The sequence below is a fragment of the Rissa tridactyla genome, chromosome 5 (genome assembly GCF_028500815.1).
Source record: "Rissa tridactyla isolate bRisTri1 chromosome 5, bRisTri1.patW.cur.20221130, whole genome shotgun sequence".
Lineage (NCBI taxonomy): Eukaryota > Metazoa > Chordata > Aves > Charadriiformes > Laridae > Rissa > Rissa tridactyla.
In genome coordinates, this window is record NC_071470.1 from 37,431,594 (window position 1) to 37,449,246 (window position 17,653).

Genomic DNA, 17,653 nt, shown 5'->3' on the forward strand with positions numbered 1-17,653 from the left:
ACTTGCAGACATGGAAAAATAACAAATTAATGACCCATAAATGCTAACTTCAGTAAAAAGAAAATTTATAGAAGTTATGAGTCACACTATATACAAAAGGTTGATGAAGGACTTTTATACAGGTGAACAAATAGCTCTAACAACATTATTTTCAGATAGCCTAAGTCTTGCAAACATTAAGGCAATGCTTTCCAGCATATTAAAAGCACTGATGCAGAAGTCATTACTTCTGTAAGAACACACTTTAGAAAAAACAAAACTAATTAATGCAAAATAAAATCAGCTATGATGTGAAAAATCACTAGAAGACAATGCAATGCCTTCCCCCTCCCTCCCACCCCACAAGAAACATTTATTGTCTGTTTAAAATGAGGACATATTCTGATAAGGTATCAGAAGTATAGCCAGGTATGAGGTAGAACGAAGAGGAATAATAAATGCATTTGTCAAAAAAGGCAAGTTTTCTGGACGCAAAGTATTGATGAACTTGCAGCCCACTTAATAAATCATTCATTCCAAATTATGGCATGTAGGAAATTAACACCACAGCAGTTTGGGTTGTTGGTCAGAAAAGAAAAAAAAAAAAAAATCATCAAAATGAAATCCCATGTAATCTTCCCCATGACTGTTGTGCCCACTTCATTCTGCCCCATGTCATTCTTCTCCCAGTTTTCAGTTCAATAGGCAAACCAAAGAAATTCATTATTTGCCCAGTTATAGCAAAAATTTAGTACATATGCTAAGGAGGTTCAGTTAGTCTTTAAAGAAGAAGATATTAAATTGAGAGAAAACCTATGTCTTTGAAGAGACAGACATCATGCACACCCACCAACAGTCAAACACTACAATTATACAAATTACAGAAAAAAAAAAAAGTGGAAATGTCAAGGCACCTAAACTTTAATGAATTAAGTCTGACATGACATCAATTTTAATGCTGGACTAACAGAGGCCCAGAAAAACTAAGCATTATATGAACATACAAAGTCAGTGATAAAAGGCAAATAATTTAACTTCCAGGCCTGTTACTTAACCACTAGCCATTTCTTCCTACTGCGACAAATAGCAAAGAAAGGAGCAACTGTAATATATAGAATTCTCCTGTATATTTAAATTCACCATGAGACTGAAACATTTGAATTTACTTGTGGAAAAAACAGTGTTTCCTGATTAGGCACCCAGTGTTTTAAAGGCAAAGACAGGGAAAAAATGAAAAATCCAGAGGAACAAAGATCTGACAGAAATTTAGAATATGTTAGAAATATTAATGAGACATTAATGAGACACCAAGAAAATAATTATTATTTAATATATTTCTTAGAAGTTAAGGGAGATAATGCTGGATTAACTTTTATTGGAAGATACAATATCTCTGTCTGAACTGGTGGTTTGGAAGTTGTTAGCCATCATGACCCAAAGGAAATGGGACTGTTGGTATAATAATCTTGGGCAAACATTTAAACTTATGACTAAATTCCACTGCAACTTAATAGATTCTTAATTTTAAACATATATAGGATGCACTGGGGCCTGAGAAGCAAAAACCAAGAAGGAACTTTAAAAACCACCACCACTGCCAGCAACAAAAGTTGTGAAGACAATTGTTTCTGGTTTTATTGTAAATCTGGTCATTCTGTATTTTAAAACTTAGGTCATGTGACAATTTACTATCATTATAAACATAGTTATATTCACTACTATATACAGGTATCATTATTTTCTGAAAATATATTGTTTTTAATCTTTCTTATAAACTGCTTCATAGCAGCTGAAAATAGATGCATAAGAATTTTTTTTAACAGTTCTTGAAAAGCCAGACATTACATAAAATGTAAAACGGCAATTTGAATACACTGTAGTGGAACCTAGATTAGATGGCAGAAAAAACTTTGATATTGCACGTGTGTGATTAAAACTGTGTGTCAGTTCTATTGGCATCTTTCATTAATCTTATTCCATCTCCATTTCCCTTGTACTTAATTTCTCACAGGTCTCCTGTATAATTTATCCACCCATATTGGCATATACCTACACACACTTTAAAAAAATACAAGCCTTTTATATTTGTCTGTTTCAGACAGGACTTGGAATATTTTTTTTTCTTTTCAAATCACAGAATTTTGAGAAGGGAAGTGGGAGCTGTCTTTCCCATTTTTATGTTAGTGACCAAAACAAAAGTGCAACACCAAAAAAAGCCATATTGCTCTTGGAAAGGTGTTTCAGAGAAAAACCGAAAGACTAAGAATGCCTTTGAAAATGTAAACCATTCTGTCTATTGAAACAGCTCTGCATGAGTACAACTTAGATTTAAAATAATAAATATATATACATCTATATGTAAGGCTATTGTCACTTAGTTTAACCCTCCTCTCTAAAACTGGATCACATGGACTTCTGTCATTCCTCCTACCTATTCTTTAAAAACATTTAGTGACAGAGGTGGCATGATGTTTTGGGCAATATATTCACATAATATTACCTGAATTAGAAGAAGTATTTTAGAATGCCACACAACATAGAATTATAGAATAATTTAGATTGGAAAAGACCTTTAATATAAGATATAGTACTTCTTAAAGCTCAATTCCTGTGGACAGAGCATACACCTGCTGAAAAATCATACTTCTCTCTGGCTTGCTTTCTGATTGGCCTCTATTAATTTCTAATAAGAAAAGAGGTTGTGGGTTATAAAATACAGAAAAATCTGAAAAAAATAATCAGCAGCAGCTGAGACGCAAATAGTCCAGACAACCGTTCCAATCACAGTATCCAAAGTAACACCAACAGGACTATTAAGAGGAACAGATAGGACAAACATGGAAGTAGTAAGAAGGAGCTCCTTCATATCTTATCAGATCTACATGAGGTGATTTGCTCTACAAAATATTACTCAGAAACTATTCTCAGACATTAAGGTCTATAGAATTTTGTACCCACATAAATGGAATAAAATACCTGCTGCCGCTGTACTCTTCATCTAATATGGTTTGGAAAGTTAAGTTGGAAAGCCTGAAAGTTAAGTTGGAAAGCTTCATGATCCACCACCTACTGACATGTCTGGGCAGGAAAACGTATTGGACAAGTCTACATACAGTAGCCTGCTGCAAAATTTGCAACTCCAGTGAAGTTCACCTTCACTCCTCAGTTCTGGAAATGCTAAATGCATGGTTTCAGACAATGAGTATGTCTAGATTTAAACAGATCCTTAAAAGTGCAGTTTACTTAATAATGAAATAACAATAAAGTGATAACAAGAAATAGAATTCATTGAGGCACTGGAATGTAACATGATTTAGACCTTTTCTTTCCAAGCCTTCAGGTCAGTCACTGGGCTTCATTAATTATATAGAGACATAAAAGAAAGTGAGAAAATAAGTCCTCACATACAGGCATTTGGTTGGATTTACTGGCAGTCTAGAAAATTTCCATACTAATTTGGAGGGAACTATCTTGTCAGAAACATCACTCAACCTAATACAGCAAGCCAGCCATATATTACAAAAACCTCATGCACTTTATTTTTTATTTTAAAAAGAGATAGAAAATTTTTCTCACAACTTATTGTGGTCTGGCTTGAAAGACAAAGAGCATATATGAAGCACCTATAAAATGTTCTCCAGTGGACACCATCAGGGAAAAGCTATCATCCCTGTGATTCAGAAACAGCATTTACTCACACAAATATTAATTCAGTAAATTTAAATATCCACTGGTCCAAACAGATGAAACACCACAGGGCTGTGTAAATTTACAACCACCAGAACCTGAAGTCAAGACAAATTTTTAGCATATTTGTCATTTCCAAGCCATTAAATCCTACTTTCTCACAGGCCTTTTCTATTTGGGCTTATAAAACCACATAATAAAGCAATGAACAAATAAATCAAAACTCACTTGTGCAATTTTAAGTGGTGCAGCATTTCTGTAAAACTATCAAAAAATACCGGGCATCCCCCATGAGACCCTGATGATATCATCAAAAAAGAAGAGTCAGAAGGTTCCTTAAAAGTTGTCTCAAGTTACACTCTAGGTAGCATACTTAGACAGTGATTTATGTACAGTCATGAGAAGTCGAGGCACTCAAGAGGGACGCATAAATACAAAGAAACGGAAACCAACTGAAAAGCAATGCTGTGACATATCATAAAGTGTTTGCCCATTTGGGAATACACCCTATTCCTCTAGTCATAACTACTGTGTTTGTACTTGTTCCAAGTTAGGAAAGACAAAAGTGCTCATACAGCCTCTGAAAGAGCGAAGTGAATAGTAAAATAGCTTATCTCTGGCTTGAAATACAGTAAGAAGCTTTAAACAAACCATTGGCCTCTAAAAATTATTCGGAAATTGAGGAACTCAACAATGGTATCAATGGAAAAATTGTCCTGCTGAGCCGGTTATGCCTAAATCAGTTGATCCTGATGACCCAGCAGTCAAATCTCTTGTCACTCATCCCTGATTACTCATCTCAGGACAGCTACAGACATTTCTCTGTCTCATAACTGTAATTTACTGCTCACTGTCACCCAGATTAACCTTATGCAAGTCAGCAGCAGAACTGAAACGTGCACAAGAATTATTACTTTTCTCTTAAATATGAATTCAGATGGAGCTGTTAAATATGGAAGCTGACAGTACCTTGAGAGTTTATAGATTTTCATTTGCTATCATGCTTTTCGTTCTCCAATCCAGCACGATAACTTCAGCTATCCATTAAGGACATTTCATTTTCATATACTGCAGCACTATAATTTTATTTTGAGTGATTAGAATTTTTCGCTGATATATTTGTGAAGAAAAACTTCCTGTAGACTTGTGTTTTCTCATTTGTTCCTTATATATTTTGCATTTTCAAGATATGACATTTTCTTCTCTGTAAGAAATGGGAATTAGAGCTTATAGCATCTCGGTTACAGTGAAAAGACATCAGGAATGAGTAGTAACTTTAGAGAACAAGATTAAAAGGAGAAAACACTAAGGAATGTTATTCCTCTGCCAATATCAGTAAAATATCAACAAAAAAAGCACCCATCCTGCAGTGCCCCGGTCCTCATGTCTATATGTTAAACTGCCAGTGGTAATACAAGGACTTCAAAAAGGATTGTTTATTCCACTTGGACACTTGCAAATATTCCCTGTCCCAAAGCCCAATCACAATAAAAGCAAAGCCCAAGCACTTATGAAATGTTGGCAGTGGCTGGGAGCAGGAGCACTGGGTGAGAGGAAAAGGAAGGCATGAGAGTGAATGTTGGCTTAATAATGAAACCAAAGGTTTAAGAAGATAATCTTGTATTTGAACCAGATAGGAAATGCCTTTTCAAATGCAGATTTGAAATAATGCCAAGACAGCATTCAAGTGATTACAGGGGTCTTTGGTCATGGCTTACTCACTTGTCAACTGCTTTCCGAATTTCTTTGATACACCTCAGCAACCCAAAATTCAGTCTTTCTCTGCTTGTCACAGAAACTGGTGATGTCAGAGGGAATTAAAAGCATCCCTTTTTAAGCATATTTTTCTAAAGATATAATTTTCTTCTTTTCTTATCCTAATCAGACATCAACACAGCAGCACCCTGACGCTTGCTAGAAAGGGTGCTGAGCATTGGGTTATGAGAGTTTGGCAGTGTACTTCTAATCCGGGAGTCTGAGTTTAAGAGCTTGAACTCCCAGGATTTTTGCTCCCTGACAGCCTGCAATAGAAATCATGAAGGATCCAGGGGAGTAAACCAGCAGGAAACTAGACCACAACCAGAACTAACCTCCTATTAAATAATTTGTTCATTTAGACAAATGGAAAACAATTGTATTAAGAACTTCCATAGAACTGTATTTAGTTCTTCTCTGTAGGATATGTCTAGAAATGTAATTTTATTTTGAAATAAATTATGACATTTATCACACGCACATAAGAATCTGAAAAAAAAAAAAAAACCAAACAATTTTCGGTGAGAGATGGAAAAAAGTCATATGACCCATCAGACTAAGATTCCTCCTGCCACTGCTTCTCAGAAATAAAAGATTTTAAAGTTCAGCTGAGTTCAGCATAGAAATAATAGATACCATGCTGGGAAAATATTTTGACAGCATAAAATCCCATATTTCCATGCTGGGAAAATATTTTGAGCTACCAATAAGACAAATGAAACTAATACATATTACTAGATCCACAAATAATAATGAAACAGTTTACATCTCATCTCCATAGAAGGTCTTGCAAGAGGGCTTATGTACTGTGAGACTCCTGTCAATGCAATATATTATACAAATGCATAGTTATTCATAGAGCTGGTAAAGATCCTAGGGACTAATTTTCCTGCAGCAATAATACAAAAACCTTCCACAGTAATAATTGCTTAAATAATATCTGAATTGGGACCAGAACAGATGAATATTTGCAAAGACAGCTTGATAAAGAAATTAAAAAAATCTTATTTGACACATAGCAAATGGAACAAACCAACATTTACCTGAGAAGAAGGAAGAACCAAAACACACTTCTCCAAACATGTCTTTTCATAGTCCTCTAAATACATTTCTGTCAGTTTTCCTTTATAATAAAAAATAATGCAACTGCAAAACCAGCATTATAATGCCCATCTGCATTGAAATCTGCTCTATCCTTCTCTTTACAGCATTTCTTTTCATATTTTTCTTTGGTTGCCAACTTTTTGAATGTGATTATCTGCAATTTTTTTTAAACTCATATCCCTATGCCTCACCTCTTGAAGTTTTTTTTCACCAATCTTGTGTACTCCTCACCAAATGGTGAGATAACCTGTGGCATCTGTCTATATAGTTTTCTGAAGTACAAAACAGCTTTAAGTTACTTCAGTAAAATTCCGGATAATGCACAGAGAGATTTTACCCCCGGCATATAACTAATTGGAAGAAGATCATTACCTACTTGTGTCATGGTTAGTCAGTGATGGATCCATAAAAAATGGGTAGATGAATGCGGAAAAAACAACATTGCTTTGTGTGTTAAATTTTCCCTTCCTATGGAGCAGAGCATATGGATCCACTGAAGTCTGGTAAAGCACCTAGTGACAAAAAAGATCTCAAGTGCATGGAATATACCAGGAGATATGATAGATGTACTTGAAAAGCCCTGCAACCGCAGGAGCACAAAAGACAAGGTGCATCCCTTAGAAAGAGATGGGCACAGGGAGGGGTTGTGGAGGAGGTTTTCTTATATATCTTATACTACTTAAAAGGCAGAAGTCCTTATATTGTTCAGTTGGAAGCTATTTCCTTTTCTTGCACACAAAACCTGGGAAAACCCTTTTTTCTCCTTGCACTGCCTTCAGCATTCATCATTTGAAATGCTAGAAAGCACAATGCAGCATCACGTAGACAACTTTGCATTTGACACAGCTGCGTATAAACCATCCAGCTTCCAATTCATGCCTGCAATACTATCCATTGGCACAAAAGCAAAAGATCAGTGAAGTTTCAAGAACATCTCCATTCTGAGTATGTTCTTTTGCACTCGATATTTTACTTACCTGCTGTGAAAATTTAATATAAGACAGAATACAAACCACAACCAATTTATATGGGACTTTGCAGTGTAAATATCCAATAGGTAAAAGGGAATCTAGAATCTTCATTAAAAAAAAAAAATAGAAATGCTTTTGTATACAGAAGAAACATCTCTCTGAACCCAAATCATAGAAGTAGATAACTTGAAAGGAACAATTTTAAGCTGGAGAAGGATTGAACCAGCACTGACTGTACAGCACATTGCCCATATCCTGGACTTCACTGTCTGTGTCCTTTAAATATGACCACAAAATATTTAATTTGTTCCATGTTTTTTGTATCTCATGGCAAGCATCAAAAGCAGTATGCACATTTGATAAACAATTACCAGCCAAAAATGATCTGTCATTTTCCAGGTATCAAACAGCAAAAAAACCAAAGCATCAATGTCTGATTAAACTTCACAGGCTTGAAAATGAGAGCAAAATTGCAGTGGTTTAAGATCGTATGGGCGGAAGATTTTAAAGATGTCAATCTTTGCCAAATCTTCTCAAACACAACATGGTCTGACATTCTAGCCACTTCTTGGTCAAACTTATAACTGAGTTATGTTCGGGGTATGCCTTTCTGGTTTACCCATTTGAAACTCATCCAAGCTTTTAAAAAACTTTTCAAATTAAATACTTTGTCACAATAAACATGTTTAGCATTACTACAAACCCAAGAAAATCCATCCATAGGTTTAAGCAAAAGGTTAAATACTAAAGCAAATTCTGCCAGAGCAGACAAAAGGGTGAAATTCAGTCTCTAGATAGATGCCTAAACAATAGCTGCCTACAAGGAGGTACCTAATCTCCTATCCTGGTTAATGGGGATTTAGTTAACATAGTCAGAGGAGTCTAGAGTTATTTAACCTATCCCATATTAGATTATAACACTTAGTCATCTGAATGGCTCTTCAGGTTCCCTTGTCAGTGTTGATCTGATCTCCAGTATTGATCTGATCTCCATCGATTATAACAGGAGGTTAAGCAACTGAGGCTCAAATGATTTGATAAAGGTAGGAGTCTGCCCATTTGTTCTTCCCTAGAGTATATATGGCATGGAAGTGGGGCTGGCACGTACGACACAAGACCCATGGATCCAAATGCTTCTGAATGGGAGACTGAGGAATCTCCGTTCAAATAAGCACCAGGCTATTTAAACTAGTAGTTAAAAATGCCACTAGGCATCTATCTTTAAATAACTGAATTGATGCCTCTAGTTTATCTGTTCGTACCTGTGTATAGAAACCTAAATTTATGTGTATCAATCTGTAAACTGAATCCCATCTGCTAAGATCAGCTTGGAAAACAAAGTTTAATGCAATATCATTCTCAAATTCTACCATCACAAGTATGTTAAAATTAGAAGTAGTTCACTTTTCAATAACTTAAGTATACATTCAGTTCTTTCAATAGTAGCTCTAAATTACCCAATAGCTGTAAAAAATAGCTTAAATTGATTATACTCAATACAGAGCAGGGAAAACAAAAAAAATACTACAGGAATTGTGCTGCTTAGACTAATTAGTACAGGAAAAAATCCCAAAACAAAAAAGGAGGAAAACAAATTCAAAAACATATCATGGTAACAATAAAAACAGATGCTCATATACCATTACGTTTTTAAGTAAAAACCATGAAACTATATTAGCCACCTTTAGTGCAGTCATAAATGCCTCCAGTCATTCAAATCTCTCCTCCCTCTGTAAATGTGGTCAGAAATGCAGTAAGAATGTTTCTGGTGAAGGGCAAATTGCATTGTTACCAAAACCACGTTTACTTAAAAAGACACATCCCAATAAAATAGGAAGCCCCCCAATCCATCAGTTCTCAAAGTTTTTTGAAAGACCTTTAAAGATTACATGTGACTAATAATTCTACAAAGCAAGGATTTCTAGGAAGGAATCCAGCAAGTCCTCTTCCACCACAGTCTCATCACTCATTATTTAATGCTGTGTCTATAATTTCTAACCCATAACACAACAGCATAGACTTTGCTTTCATTCAGAAAAACTTTTGCACTACCACTTCATAAAAAACAAAAAGCAAATTACATATGCTTTTAAATTCTGCACCAACACAAACAGCTACTCCTTAGGGTAACTCTATTATATGAAATACCTTAAAAAAGTCACAGTTAATATTGAGCTGTACAATAAAATGACTAAAGGGCTGAATTTTGCACTATTGATACTGCATTGTATCAGTCTACCAACTAACTATAACAGTACCAATGAAAATAACTGAGTTAAAGGTTTATACTCAAACAATCTTTTCAACGTTATTTTGATGATTATAGAAAAATGGGATCAAAACGTGCCACCTGATAGTCTGGTAGCAATGATAAGAAACAGCAAAGGATAGGATGCTCAGTCTCATACACGTTTGCAAACATTTCAGGTAATATAAAGCAGGTTTGTAAACTCAGTGTAAAAATTTTTGGTAGTCTTAAAACTCAGTGTCCACAATGTCCAGAGCATCACAGAATGGCACTCACATCACTCAGAATGACTGCTTGTTTCAAATGGCGGCCACCATATTTTTAGAAGAGAAAAAAAAAATAAAAATCTTTTCTCAACAATAAATTCAAATAAATAAATAAATTATTCCTATTCAAATAAAAAGTATCAAATATAAATAAATTCAAACCAACAAAGTTCTCATCAATAAAATGCCATTTTAAAAGAGGTTGTTTACATTGTTTAGGACTTTTCTACACATCCTCCTAAGGACACAGTGGTAGTACTTCTGAGTTTTAATACGCAATGTTAGGAGGAAAGAGTTTTCTGGAATAACTTATGCAGAACAAAGGTTATGCACCACAGATTAATACCACGTCGAACAACTTAACACCTCCTGAAACCCTACACAGATCAGTATCTAAGATACTGCAGGTATGCTTTATGTGAACAGCACTAGTGCTAAACTCACTACTTTCATGGCAACTGAATATTTAACAGCTCCAACAGTGGGTGAAGACTTTCAATGGTTTAACCTACACAACAAACAGACAACCCCACAAAGGTATCTACAGGTAACATCCTATTAAACAAGCACTGTGACCACCATTACATAGTGGAAATGAAGTGTATTCACTTTCATTAGGACAATAATTTTACAGCCATTCCCCACTTAAGCTGCTTGCCCTTAGTTTTCGTTAAAAAAGCATGTTACCTCAAAAGGAATACTTGTTGGCTATTTATTACATAAAAAGAAACATTAACGCTAAAATTATGGGGAGCATGGGGTTCCTTCACAGGTAAAAAAATATTCCTGTGAACAACTAATTGTACCAAACCTCTGTCAAACATTTGCAATATATTAAAAAGTTAAATAATTCAAATAGCATTACCTTTACTCCCGGTATAAAGACGCATTATTATTTTGTTAATTATTAAAGTCATAGCATTAGCCTCAGAAGGTTTAATCATCTACTGAAAAAGAAGCCAGTAGTGAGAGCGTATAACTTACATTATTCATATACTCGCTGAGCAGATCCTGCAGGGCCTGCCGCACAGCATTACACTCGGCTACAATTCGTTCCCGGCGGTCATCTCGCGTGCATGAAGAGTCTGCCATCAGTGCTGCTCCACTGATGATACTCTCCAGCCTTTCTTCAAGAGATGGTCTGAAGCGGGCCTCACTGAAAGTCATTGGGTCTAAAATAATTTTGTTCTGAAAAACAAAACACAAGTGGAAAAATTAGGAGCATACATGGATCTTCGGCAATTTTTAAGTGCCTCATTTCAGTGGCTTCACAAGGTTTTTAGGCTTTCATATAAACAAATTATCCATCAAATTCCTGAAAAATCAATATTACAGAAATATCTGGTAGCTCTAAAATCCCTATAGAGATATATATATATAAGAATATATATATACACACACACAAATAATTCACAGCCTATCATTACAACAGACTACTGTTGAGAGCAACATAACTGGTTCAAATATGTATTTGGGAAACGCATAGTATAAAACACTATGTGTATCTTTAACTCTATATGTTATATATATATATTTAATCTTGAAGTAAACTAATATTATTCTTTCCTGAATCTTCTGACAATTTCTTGGATATTAAGGAAATTCATAAATATGGTGCAAGTTATCTATGACTGAAGAGAATGTGGAATATTCTGTGTTAACTACTTCCTTCATTTTGAAATTTGATTATTTTTACTGTAAGAAAACCATTATTATATAATTGCACTTAGACAAAAGTGTTAAATATCTCTGATTCCCATTCTGTAGTGCATATTTTAAAAGCCTTTTTCTAAAGGCTTTTGCAAGCTTGTTTTTGTTTGATTTCATATCAGGAAAAAGTGCTGGATTACTTAACTAAAAAGAGAGCACTACAGAAAGAGTCTAAAAAGTCTTTAATTTGTCAAATAGCTTGCTGGTTAGCAAAATATCTTTATTCCACCGGAAAAAAAATATATTTATTTTCAAAGACTGTTCTCCATTAGAGACATTTTAATTCTTAAGTTATGATCACTGCTAAACAGTCGTGTATTTTATATATCAAAGTTAGTACGAAATATCAAATAGAATCATAGAATGACATGTTGGAAGGGACCTCAAGGAGCATCTGGTCCAGCCTTTCTAGACAAGATGGCCCAGCACTTGTTCAGTTGAATCTTAAAGGTGTCCAATTGTGGGGAATCCACCACTTCCCTGGGGAGATTATTCCAATCGCTGATGCTCTCATTGTGAAAATTTTTCCTCTTGTGTCCAATAGAAATCTCACCAGGAGTAACTCATAGCCATTACCTCTTGACTTTTCCATGTGACTCCTTGTAAAAAGGGAGTCTCCATCTTCTTTGTAGCCACCCTTTAAATACTGGAACACGGTGATAAGGTCTCCCCTAAGCCTTCTTGTCTCAAGGCTGAACAAACCCAGTTCTCTCAGCCTTTCCTCATAGGCCAGGCTTCCCAGTCCTTTGATCATCTTAGTGGCCCTTCTCCAGACCCTCTCCAGCCTGCCCACATCTCTTGTGTATAGCAGGGACCAAAACTGAACACAGTATTCCAGGAGTGGCCTGACAAGCGCTGAGTAGGGTGGGATGATGACTCCTTTATCTCTGCTGGTGATACCCTTGTTAATGCAATGTTGGCTTTCTTTGCCACAGCAGCACACTGCTCACTCAGAGAACTCAGTGAAGTGAGCTTGTGGTACACCAGGACCCACAGATCCCTTTCTACAGAGCTGTTTCCCAGCTGGGCAGATCCCAGCCTGTGCTGGGATCAACCAAGGGGTCAACCACACCAACCAAGCAGGTTACTTTGTCATAGAAGGCGATCAGGGTTGTCAAGCAAGATTTGCCCTTGGAGAATCTCTGCTGGCTTTTCACAATCACAGAAAAGCTCACAGTTAAGCCAAGGTGTCTCTTGCTCCACTTACTTCCCTTGCCTTTAAAGGGGATGAGCTGTTTTTATGCTTCCAGGACAGCATTCCTGAAAAACTCCCGGCACTCACTAGCTCTTTTATCCTCCATGGAATCTTTCCATGGAATCCCTCCCAACTGACCTCTGAGTGAGCTGAAGTTTGTTCTTCTAAAATCCAAAACTTTGTCTTTGTACCAACTTCAGCATATAGGGCTAAAACACATAGGTTTTACCCCTATCAGTGCACAACATTATGTAATATTATGAGTTCTGAGTCAGCACTAGACCATATTCTGACCTGCTTTTCTCCTTTTGTAGTCCAACGTAACAAATACAAAAGCAATAATTGCCTGCTTCCACTTACAGGCACATTAACAACACCGTGTAATTCAGTAACCTTTTGCTGCAGTCATGCAAAGAAGTTTCATAATTTCATATTTTCTAAAAATGCTCTGTAAGTTTTGCACTTCTTATTTGAGGTTTAAAAGAAAATAAATTGTGAAATAGGAATTAAAAACTTAGAAGTATTGTTTTCTAATAATGACACCTATTTTAAAGCACATAGGATTTTTGTTAATGAACTGTTTTGAATTTCATGACATTTTGATAGCTTTATGATTATCCTATTTCCTTTAATATCCAAGAGCAATCAACAAGTGCAAGACAAATGATACAGTTAAGTTGAAAAAATACAACACAGTGTATTAAAATGTAAATCAGGATTTAGGGACATGATACATAACCAACATCTGCCTTTAACGCTGAGAAGTGTATCTGTCTATTACGAATCATAACATGCTCAAAACAACTTATTCTAGGCTAAATTCTGATTCCAAGTGAATAAGTTTTCACTAATTCAGTGGGACAGGGCTTTTACAAAAGATCTGCTTATTTCTCAATAAAACTTCCAATTAGCTCCACACACAAAAAACATAACTCATTACTATACAAAGAGGATCAAGCCCTGAGAAATATGAAACTTAACTGAATGCAGAGAAGTTAAACAGTAATAAAAATAAGGATGCCAGGAAATTTGTTAAGATTCATTATTTAATAAAAAAGGACAAATAGAATTTTAACCAGACGCCATATTGTTCCAGCTCCAGGAACTGCTGACTTAGCAGAAATAAATGCAGCATTACCCAGAATAAGAAATAATGTCTCACATGTATCTTCTAGGGTCTATGCTTCATAGCAGTAAGAAGAGCATTTTTACAAGCATCCAAATTAGAAATCAGTTCTCTAAGAGTTGGGCTTATGCATATTTATGTAGCTGTGCTTTTCAGTCAAATGGTAATACTTAAAGGAGAGAGTTCACCACGACACTATTCTTCCTAAGCATTGGGATTTTTAGAAATCAACCATTTAAATTCATCTGCCAACAGTATATTTAATTCAGCAGTAGCAAGACTGAAATTGCATCAAATGAACTATCATAGCAATTTATGCCCTTAGTAAGAAAAAGTTATTAAAAAAAATCAATTAGCTGCATGTTTCTACTTATTTTCAGTGTTCTCTTATTCAAATATGGTTGTGTTTTTTTAAATTATCAGAAAATTATCATGTTAATGGTCACGTGTATTTTTTTTTATAAAAATGGTCATTAACAATGAAAGGAGGCACTCTTTACTAAAGACTAGAGGGTTTCCAAGAAGCAACATACATTCTACTTGTAGCAAACCTCTTTCTCAATCCATAGATTTTATCAAAGCAACATCCACACAGCACTATTGCAATTTTCATGTTTCAATTAGAGCAACATAACCAGTCCTTCCAGAAATCCTTTGCTTTTCCTCCTTTCCTTATAGCCACAGGTGTAAGGTTCTCTACCTACACAGCAAATTTTAAAGAGTAGATCTTACACCTCTCAGCGAGTCATGAATCACATTTTTATTCTTAGAGGTTTTTGCAGACCCTGCACTCAGTTTTCTATGAGACCCAATGACCTACCAAGAACATATTCCTGGAATATTTCCATCCTTTTTGAGCCTTGAGGATGAACAATCTGCAGATCAAATATCTCCACTATCTCTGACGCCTGAAACCCAACTCACTATTTTCACAAGCAGTTATCTCATACTCCAGGAATAAATTTAGAAAGTTCTGTACAGGTTACATGCAAACACCATTTACTTTTTAAAAATAAAACGTGAATCTATGAGGCTGTATAATTAATATAAGCCAGCTTTCCTCACTGTAAAACATATAAAATGAATATATTTGTGGGTTTTTTTTCCTAAATAAGAAGAGATCTTTATGACCATCAGACCTTAGCCCATGAAGAATAAAAGCCACTGAGTTGCACTCAGTAATTTTTCATCCATATCACACAAAACTTTATAATGAATTTATAGGCTTGAGAAGTCAGTTAAATATTTGTTTGGGATATTCTGTTAATGAAAATTCAGAATCACAGAATAATTTAGGTTGGAATTAAATTCTCGAGGTTATCGGCTTTAAACACCTTAAAGCAGAGTCAACTTTGACATCACGCCAGGTTGCTCAAGGCTTCATCCAGTCAAGATGAAATCCCCATTCTTGGGAGATTTTCCAAATCTCTTTGCCCCCTCTTTCAGTGTTTGATCACATTCATGATGTAGTCGTTTTGTTTTGTTTTTCTCTCTCCGATATCCAAACAGAATTTTCCTTCAGTCAGCTTGTGCCAGTTACCTCTGATCCCAATACCACAAACCTCAGAGTAGACTCTAGTTCCATTTTCTCTACGCTATCCTACTAGGTAGTTGAAGACACCAACAAGATTCCTCCTCAAAGCCTCTTGCTCTGCAGTCCAAAAAATTCCCAGTTTTGTCAGCCCCTCCCAATTTGTCACATCCTGCAGCCTCCTCATCATCTTGCGGTCTCTGCTGGATCTGTTTAAGTCTGTCAGTCTTCCTTGCACCAGGAAGCCCCAAAACGGACCTGGAAGGTCTGATGCGGTTTCACACATGCCAAATATAGGGGTAAAAATCACTCTCCTTGACCTAATGCCTACACTTCTACTCATGCAGCCTCGTAGGTGGCTGATCTGCATGGCTGAAAGGGTGGCACTGCTGACTCAAGTTGAATTTCCTGTCCACCAGGAACATCAAATGCTTTTTTTGCCTGGCTACTTTCTTAACCCTAATGTCACACAAAGCACACCATACTGACCAAAACTAACTTTTGGGCCTCGCAATACACTTTTATAACAAGAAACACTCTGGGAAAGAAAACCTTAGAGGTTCTAAGGAAAGAAATAGAACAACTACGCTTTGTTTAAAATATAATAAATAAACATGTAGTTACCTATGGACAGATGGTTATAAATACATATTATTATAAATTTTTATTTTAAATTCTAAACTTTTCCTCAAATATCTTAAAAGGACAACAGGTTTTTGAGCTTTGGGAAAAAGAGAACAGGGATGAGAACTTGCTACATGACATATTCTTGACATTCAGTTCCCAGAGAGACACTATTTTTTGCTTCTGAAAGGTTTTACTCCTTTTCAAAGAAAGCTCGGTATCTAAATACAGCTTCAGACTGTGTTATTGACACGTACAAAGTTCTTACACATATATTAACATTATGTTAACAAGGAAATAATGTCTTCTTGGTTGGAAATAAAAAAATAGTTGCCAGGAAATGTGGCTAAATAAATTCCTTCAAAAATCTCAAGTCACTTCTTGATAGCCAGTTAATGAATGATGAATGTAAATGAATTGGAACATTTTACATTTCTAATTAGTTAACTAACATTAGAGCCGTAAATCAAGGACTGACACGATAATTCAGGACTTATGTTTCAAGCCTCTTTACAACTGTAGACAGATTAGTGTAAATGAACATAATTTTTGGATTCAGTTGCTGAAACAAAGTCCAAGAAAATTAATTGAAATATAATTGTAGTCTTATTTGAAAACTGTTAAACTTGTGGTAACATCTTCTTTAGGTATATTACACTAAAATATTTTCTCTTATTTTCTCAATTATTTTAAAATTATGTAAAGGTGAGTTTATAGAGTAGTTGTAATGTTTTCATAAAGAATAAAAACTTTTAGAAAATAGACCTCTTCATACTAATTATTACTATACGCTGTCTTTATCTTGGTCAAACAAGAATAAACTATCATGAACACTAATAAACTACAGGGCACCACTTCTGAAATTTAAAATAACAGCCAAATTATTCACACTTCAACTAAAAGTCTTGAAAATAACCACATACCCTACATGGTAGTATCAGAGAGCACATAATTGTTGAAATTGGTAAAATTTATCTGGATTAGAATATACTTTTTAACAATATAAAAAAATTGGTTTTAATTAGAAATATAAACTAAAAATTAAAAATATAAACAAAAAAAAATGAAGGAAGTTCCAGTTCTTAAAAAAACAACATAAAACACATCCAAATTCATTCCTAAATCAATGGATAGATTCATAAAGTTTGATACTGCTCAGCATTTTGGCAAGCTTGAAAGAAAGCACACTGAAAGCATTATCGTTTCAAAACACTAAATAGCATTAATGGAACACTACTGCTACTATAACCACCTTAGAGCTGGTAACAAAGAGATTCTTAAATTATAGCTCAGCTATATCTCACAATGAAAATTGTGAAAAATCATGTTTTTTGAGAAAAAAACAACTCAACACACGAACAAACTGGTCTGCAGAGTTGTCCTGTTTGTATAGCTGTACATGTATCAAAGAGGAAATCAGATTCTTACCTTCATACATTCTTCCTAGAATTCCCCAC

The 17,653-nt window shown here is 35.2% G+C and overlaps 1 protein-coding gene across 2 annotated transcripts in view; it reads right to left on the minus strand.

The window, feature by feature from the left end:
• CTNNA2 (catenin alpha 2) overlaps positions 1-17,653 on the minus strand; it is a 515,391-nt gene that overhangs the window by 353,092 nt on the left and 144,646 nt on the right. For both annotated transcript variants that reach the window (XM_054203179.1, XM_054203178.1), the window contains one exon: positions 10,995-11,198. In XM_054203179.1, the coding sequence (XP_054059154.1) occupies positions 10,995-11,198 (204 nt within the window). The remainder of the gene's footprint in view (positions 1-10,994; positions 11,199-17,653) is intronic.